This window comes from Monodelphis domestica, chromosome 2 (assembly GCF_027887165.1).
Source record: "Monodelphis domestica isolate mMonDom1 chromosome 2, mMonDom1.pri, whole genome shotgun sequence".
Taxonomy (NCBI): domain Eukaryota; kingdom Metazoa; phylum Chordata; class Mammalia; order Didelphimorphia; family Didelphidae; genus Monodelphis; species Monodelphis domestica.
This window is the reverse complement of record NC_077228.1, coordinates 332,006,795-332,015,309: the sequence shown is the minus strand read 5'-3', so window position 1 is coordinate 332,015,309 and position 8,515 is coordinate 332,006,795. Positions and strand designations below refer to the sequence as shown.

The 8,515-nt window shown below is 37.6% G+C and overlaps 1 protein-coding gene across 1 annotated transcript; it reads right to left on the bottom strand.

The window, feature by feature from the left end:
* Positions 1-3,536: 3,536 nt before the first annotated feature.
* LOC100619512 (olfactory receptor 14A2-like) lies at positions 3,537-4,493 on the bottom strand. The gene has a single exon (XM_003340429.2). The coding sequence runs from the start codon at positions 4,491-4,493 to the stop codon at positions 3,537-3,539; it is 957 nt and encodes a 318-aa protein (XP_003340477.2).
* Positions 4,494-8,515: the final 4,022 nt, after the last annotated feature.

Below are 8,515 nucleotides of genomic sequence, written 5' to 3'. Positions count from 1 at the left end.
GTGAGGCATACTGAACCTGCATGTGGCCATGTGTCATCAGAAATGGCTACATGTGTCAGTACTGACACATGTGTAATAGGTTCGCCATCATGGTTCTAGGGAGAAAGGACTATGGCTGCAATAATATAAGGGAGCCTCTAGTTGCTCTTGATGAATTCAAGTTAACATGTGTTTTTAGGCAGTGATTTATAATTGGAGGTCAGGGAGGTTACTGATATCTGATGCTTAATCATCATTTATATAGCAATTTATTATGCCAAGCAGGCAGCCTCATCAGGAAAGTGAGAGGAAAACTAATGCCACACTCAAGGAATCCTGTTGAAGTTAATTGAAGAATATATGTTATCTCATGGTAAGTGGACCTCAAGTTGACAATAAGAGCTAAGTATACAGTTACTTTTATCCTCCTCTTTCAGATGAGGGACACATTATTGTCTTAGATTATGGAGCACCCCATATGAACTAGTTTTCATTGCTACTTCATTTACCTGTTTTGGTGTATCTATTCAAGGGAGGGCAGTATCACAGATTTAATTATTTATTTTAAACATCTGTCTGGTTTGAGAATACTTTTCCATCTTTCTTATCTTTGCTAGCTTTCCCATTGATTGGTCTTTCTAGTGTTTTAACTGATTAAGAGAAAAAGGATTTATCTATGGTTTATATTTTCCAATACTTACTTTGGTATTTTGGATATTGCAGTTATTAGAAAGCTACTGCTGAGTCCATGGTTATTTTTGCTAGTGGTTATTTTCTCCACACCATTAGCTTTTGCTTAATGTATTTATTTATTTATTTTTTGGTAATACACAACTTAGACAAGGAGTTCCATTAAAATAGCTTAGGAATGGTGTAAACCCTCCTACTGGAAGTAGGAGGAATACACAAACATTGCAGGGGCAATATTTGTTAAAGGAATTGTAGAGGATTGAAGGTTTGTAACAGGGAATGGAGAAGTTGAAGGCACAGAGGGAATATGGATGCTAGTGAGGTAAAAGGAGGGAGATAACCCCTGGTGAGAGGCTGTCTTTGAAAAATGGGGTTCCTGAGAAATGGGCCAACTATGATAGCCTGAGGGGATATCTTCTCTATTGACTGATGTTGAAGATACCCCAGAACAGGTAAGTACGGACCCCCCTGAGGGACAAGCCTCCCGGACCAACGTCGCCTGGCAGGGATCTGGCAAGGACTGTTTATGGTTGAATGGCTGTTCTTAGTTTCTGCTCCCTCTATGTCCCCTGAAATGATAGTCCTCTTATCTAAGTGCGGGTTATTTAACTCAAGATGAATTTAATAACAAATTTGGATTGGGAAGGTATCAGGGTGTAGGGAAGAGGGGTTTCCTATATTTTTTCCCAGATTGGGTTTGAGTCTTTCTCAACTTTTGAGCTGAGACCAGGCGTCATAGGCTTATGGAGGGTTTCTTTTATTCCTGTCTATGCTAATCTATGCTAGCTTTCTTAAGTTCAAAGTCTTAGCAGTAGACAGTAAGAGGAAGAAAAGGTTCTGACTTTCAGAGCTGGTTGGGCCTGTCTCCTCAGGCTGATGCCCCTAAAGACTGTCCTTAAGTTCAAGCTGCTCCCCTTAAATCCTTTTGTTCAATAACAGGATCACAGGAATCCAGATAGAGCACTCAGTTGGGAAAAATCAAGAAGAGAGGTACTTCCATCCCAAGACAGAGAGAGGCACCTTCCAGTCCAAGGGCCAAGAAGGAGAGACCTCAAGAGAAAATGTCACTCTCCAAGTCCCTTTCCCCCCACCAACTGTCATTGCTGTCCATCAATCTTCACTCCAACATCTGAACTGCTGTTTGCTCCATTTCAGAAAGTCCAGAGCTTGATTTAGTTTTCCTTTCCACAAATGTGAGGGAAATATCTGAACAATCAAAAACCTGCAAATGTAGAGTGGGTTCCCCTTGCATGAAGTGTTTCTTCTTCATTTAAAATAGTCACATGGGAATGTGGGATGACCACTAAATATAGATGTCAAATTCAGGTACAGATTAGGCTAGAGGAATGAAATTTGCTATCTCTCTCTACTCTGGATTTCTGTGAATATGTTCTAAATCTGAATTTAAAATCAAGAGGCCAACAGTCTTTTTTTTTTAAACCCTTACCTTCTGTCTTGGAGTCAATACTGTCTATTGGCGCCAAGGCAGAAGAGTGGTAAGGGCTAGGCAATGGGGGTCAAGTGACTTGCCCAGGGTCACACAGCTGGGAAGTGTCTGAGGCCAGATTTGAACCTAGGACCTCCCCAACAGTTTTTTTTAAAAAGAAAGCTACTTATTTGAAAATAATGAATTTGAAGATCCTCTCATCATTTTATGTCAACTATTTACTAATAACTATATGGAATAGTAGAAAGCAATTGACTTAAAAATAGATGAAACATTTGAATCAGAATGCCATCTCTTTCTGTTGATCTTGAAAGTTTAGATTCCTTACATATAAAATGGGAGTAGTAATACTTTCCCTAACTACTCTTTATTGTTATTGTGGTAATCTAATATTGAATTGTGAAACCACTTTTAAAAAACCTCTAAAACAAAATTAACATGTAAAGCCCTTTTGATGCTTTATAATAAGTTGTGTCTTTGCTTCATTTGTTTCCAAATCAAATAATATATTTTATTCTTCCATGCAATCAGCTGATAAGTAAACAGTTGATATAAATCAATAAAAATACCTTCAAATATGTTATTTTCAAATAAGTACACTTTCCCCCAGAAAACTGATGGGCTCTTGAATTTATGATTGGAATGGGTATACTTTTTAAGAGATTAATTTAACAATTAGTTAAGCAATAATATTGTTCTGATGTTCTGCACCAATGATGGTGAATGTGTTAGAGATGGAGAGCTGGGCCCCACCTCTACCCCATCCCCTAGACTGAGTGCCATGCCCAGCCCCAGAGCAGAGATCATGTGTCATGGTCCCCAGCCCTTACCCCACACAGGGGAGGGAGGAAGCACTCCCATTGGGTTGCTAGGTAGAGGGGCAGGTGATGTGAGGAATGTCTTTAGGGAGTGTAGAGATGGGGAGGGTAGTGACTCGAGCTCTCCCTCAGTTCTACTGCCTGTGAGCTGCCCACCTTACCCCCTGTGTGCTCCCCTTGGACTGCTGGGAAGAGAGACAGGGGATGTGAAAAAAATATTATCAGGCAGAGTGGAAAGGGAGAGGGGATCAGCTCTGCCCAAGTCCCTCTGCCTTTCTAGTAATGAACTCTGATGGGGAGGGGGGGGAAGGGTGGCCAAGGGCCCACAGAAAGCACTCTGTGTGCCATCTTTGGCACCTGTGCCATAGGTTCGTCTTCACTGCTCTACACCCTCTGGAAGTCAACATTTTTAAAATTAGTAAGTTTGACATGAATAGAGAAGAGAGGAATTTTAAGTCAGTAAATACATAAAAAGAATGGACATATCTATATATACTCATATGCATGCACATAAATGTGTATAGATATGAAACATAAGATATATGGTTATCCATGTGTATATGAGTATACATAAATATGAACCTATATAAATGGGAATATGATCATGGAAAAGCCTTTGGTATTAATTCCTTTGAGAAATATTTCCAGGCAATGAGTTTTCTGAGAGCAGCTTTCATGTCCTTGTTTCTCAGGCTATAAATAATAGGGTTCATAGTTGGAGGCACTACTGTATAGAACAAGGACAACAACAGGTCAATAACTGAGTCAGATTCCTGAGGTGGCTTTAGATAAGCAATGATACCAGTTGTGATAAAAACCATGAGAATGAAAAGGTGGGGCAGGCAAGTGGAGAAGGCTTTTGACCTACCTTTTGTGGTTGGAATCTTCAGCACAATTGAGACGATGTGACTATAAGAGACTGTGATACAAATAGAGCAGAAAATCCCTAAACCAAACCCAAAAGTCATAGTAACATCAACTGCAAGGTGTGAATGAGAGCAGGAGATCCTAAGTAAGGAAGGGACATCACAGAAGAACTGGTGAATCTCCTTGGAGCCACAGAATGGCAAAGTGAATGTAGTAACTGAGTACAGAGCCCCCAAAAAGCCTCCACTGAGCCAGGAAGCAGCTGCCATTTTCATACAAATTTCACCATTCATGAGGACTTCATAATGTAAGGGCAGGCAGATGGCTACATAACGGTCATAGGACATTGCTGTTAGGAGAAAAAGTTCTGATGCAGCAAATAACACCATTAAAAAGAGCTGTGAAACACACCCCAAAAAAGAGATGGAGCAGTTGTGACTGAGAGAGTTTGCAATTGATTTGGGAACTGTGATGGAAATAAGACAAAGATCTAAAAAGGACAGATTCTTTAGGAAGAAGTACATAGGAGTATGGAGTTTCCTATCAAGAGAGATGAGGGTGAAGATGAGCAAATTCCCAATTAGAGCCACCAGGTAGATCAGCAAGAAGAACATGGCATGTAAGATTTGTAGCTCCCAGATGTCAGAAAAGCCCATGAGGAGGAATCCTGTTGTCATGGTGAAATTGGCCATGTTCTAAGTTTAAGGGTTCTCTCTAGTGTCTGCACAGAGAAACAAAACAGATGCAAATTATGTCAACACTCAGTGTTTTGATTGTCACGTTATCCTGGTTCAGATTAACTGTGTGACCATAGGCAAATGACAGTCCCTCTATCTGCCTTAATTTTTTCATTTTAAAAATCAGATGATGGAACTAATTCAGAGGATTTTAACCTGAAATTTGTGGACCTAAAAATCTTGATAGTATTTTAAAGTAGTTTGTGTCCATTTTAATCTTACATATTTGATTTTATACATTTAAAGACATGATTCTCAGATATGGTTTTATAGCCTTCATCAGACTACCAAAGAGCCTGATGATATCCAGAAAAGGATGAGAAGCTATAAAGTAGATGACTTTTAAGGCTTTTCTGTATCTCAGATGATTTTGGAATCTATGATCAAGGTTGTTATCTTGAAAAAGATGATAATTAGAGCTCTGCCTCTTTTAGTGGATTATCTTCATCATCATAAATTACTTTTATTACTTTTATTATAAGGCATCTTTGAGGTAGATGGTTTGGGTAGTATTATTACCATTATATATATGTGTATATACATATACACACACACACACACACACACACACACACACACAGACATATATATACATATGACATTGGAGCTCAAAAAGTTATGTGATTTTCCAGTGGTTATATGAGTGTCAGAACCAAGATGATAATGCAGATTTTCCATTTTCAAGACTGTCTTGAAAGCTCCTCTATCTTCCTTTGCTGAGGCATATCTTATATCGCTACTCATAAACACATGATTCTCTTCCTATTCTTCAAGATATGGATTCTCTAGTAATTCTAAATGATGTCTAGTGACACTATAATCATGTATTGGACTTCTGCATTACCTGGTAAATTTTATGCTCTGCTTGGGTCACAATCTCTCCAGGCAAGCCATGTAAATCTGTCCTCAGATGGGAAGATAACTTTCAAAGTATTCCAGTAAAGGAATTATAAATGGATCAACCACAGTTGTAATGAAACATTTATCAAATTCTCGCTTTATATAAGCCTCAATTCTAAACCTAAATAATTAAAAAAAATGAATTATCTCTAGTCACAGATTACAAGATATTTCTAGTCTGTTAGGGGACAAGAAATATATATATGTATATAAATAATTATAATATAGAGTAGAAGGGGACGAATGCAGAAGAGATTAAAGTACTCAGCGATATGTGAGAAAGCTTATTACTGACTGGCAAGATTAAGGGATGATTTCATGCTTTATGGAGTTTGTAGGAAAGTGCTTAGGGGTTGGGTAGGATTTCAAGAAGCATAAATACTGAGGTTACAAGAGGAGATATTCCACATATGATAGCATAAACACAGAAGTAGAGTTGAACAAGACAAGGATCACTTATTTTCTTAATATAAAAGTCTTTTGAAATTCAAATATTGATCAAGAGGTTTATTTTCTTCTTTTGAATCAGTACCTTCCATCTTAGAATCAATACTATGTATTTGTTTCAAGGCAGAAGAGTGGTAAGGGCTAGGCAATGGGAGTTAAGTGACTTGCCCAGGGTCACACAGCTGGGAAGTGTCTGAGACCAGATTTGAACATAGGACCTCCCATCTCTAGGCCTAGCTCTCAATCCACTGAGCCACTCCAAGACATTTATTTTCAATTAAAATTTTGTACTTTTATTAAACTACCCATAATTTCCCTATGCATTACTCTTGAACTTATTCTTCATTTTTATTGGGACTTACCTGTACCACTCAACAATTTGCCTTGCAATCACTCTTGAACTGATTTTCCTTTCTTCCTTTCCTAATTTCCGCCCTGTAGTTAACCAGTGTAACTAGATATTTAGCTCTCCTCTTGAATAACTTGCTGCTTTGTGACATAATTATTTCACATGAGTTTGTTCATATTCCCTATGGGGATGATTCCCACAGTAATATTTTGTGACCTAGTCTCTCTCTCCTACCAATATCTTTGCATCATATATTTGATATTTCAAGGAGGATATCCTTTAGCTATCTCAAACTGAACATGTCAAAAACTCACTTCCTTATTTGCCCTAAAGCTTCTCTGCTTCTGAACTTTCTTATTTCCTCAATCCTATCAGTCATCAGATTTACTTTAGGGTTTATCCTTTTCACCTCACTCCTACTTATCCCCTCATCTCCAGTTTTCATATTGATGTTCTTTCTATCACCACAATTTTCCTACATTTGTCCCTTTCATTTCAGTTATACAGTTACCTCTCTAGTTCAGACTCTTGACACTCATTATCTCAAATATTGCAGACTCTTTGTAATCAGAGCCTCTGACCCAAGTCTCTCGCATCTTTAATCTATTCATCACAAATCTGCCAAACTTGTTTTCCTGATGCATAAAGTTGAGTATGTCACTCCTCTACTTCCTAAAGCCCAGATCACTCATTAATCCTCAGAGAATCAAAAAAGAAACATCTCTGTTTGGTTTTAAAATCCCCTCTGAAACAGGTTTATTTGAACCATAGTGTATGTCAGTCTTCTATATCTTTATCTAATCAAACCCAACCAAATCAATATTCCTGTCTTTCTTCATATATGGCATTCCAGGTCCCAAATCTGTGCCTTTGCCCTGCCTGTTCAAAAGACTGAAGTCAAGAATTATTATAACTTTTATCTTTGAATGCCTAGCTTTTGGCACACTGATCGACCCACAACATATTTAGACCTTAGTAAATGCTTGTTGATGGATTTTTTTTTTTGTATTTAGCTTTTCAGTGATCACTTAGTCTATCAGTCATAAGGGATAAGATCACTGTATCCCTAAATGTAGCCTTGAATACCCCCAAATGCTCAACTTCACTGTTGTGTACTTCCTGAATTTTATCATTAAGGAGGCAGTTTTGTTGTATGGACTCTTTTTAAAAACAGTTGAGATGAAGTACTGGAAAGAGTGTTTTGACAAAATATTATGGAATAAGGATGTATGATTTTGGAACTGGTTTCACCACAAAGAAAATTAGTTCTGAGTGAATAGAATGTTAATTTGGGGGAAGGTAGTCTAAATAAAATCCTAACTGGGTAGCAAGGGAAGAGTAAAAGAGCCTGGTCTCTTAAATGGGAGAGAAGAGGGAAGCCTAAAGCTTAATAAATAATTTAAGTAGGAGGTTATTTAAAGCATCCTTCACATTCTCTTTAATGTTTGTCACACTCAACCTTGATTTTCATACCCAAGACCTGTTTAAAGTTACAGATTCAAGTTGCCACAAACTCTGCTTATGTTAGTGGTTTTTAATGATGAAAATTTAAGATTGGTTTCATCACAGTTTTTTCTAATCTTAGTCACAAAGTCACTGATGTATCTATAGTTTGAAAACAAAAAGTGGAAATTCATACCTCTTATTCCATTCATTTCTTCAATTCATTGCTTGAGATAAAACTATCAGTTCTTTATTCAGGTATCAATAGGGTTGTGTAACAATGGAGTATATTTTCAAAAGTGGAAGGATATTCATATAACCAAAGATGACAAGAAGAATTAACAAAAATCTCTGATTTCCTTTCTTTTGATTTCTGGTTACAGTAGGATCCCACCATATTCTTGATCACTGTAAATACACTGAGGTGGGAACTACTGAGGTCTGCTTAACTATGCTTACCACATTTCTACTTTAACTGTAGCATTTAAATTGTCTTTAAGGAATCAAATTTCTCAGGATCCTGTCAAGTTCTTTCTCTTAGGAGAAATATTGAAATATTTGCTATATTCTTACATCATTGCGTTTTCCTTCTGGAATTTAAGCATTCTAATTTTCGTGGGATTCTCTGAGGATGATAGAATTAGAGATCTCCTGAGTGTTTCTACAGTTCTTCAGTGTTATGGGCTCTATAGTCCCTGAACAACTCAGATCCCAGAACCTACAGTTAACTTGTTAGCCTAGCCCTTGTGGATCATGGGTTACTGTAAGATACCTGTATCCTATGCCTTATCTTGATAATGCCATAAACATCTCAGTAACTGTTGGATCACATTTAAAT

Excerpts from the sequence above, each read along its gene's own strand:
- LOC100619512 (XM_003340429.2), bottom strand. The coding sequence starts at position 4,493 with ATGGCCAATTTCACCATGACAACAGGATTCCTCCTCATGGGCTTTTCT.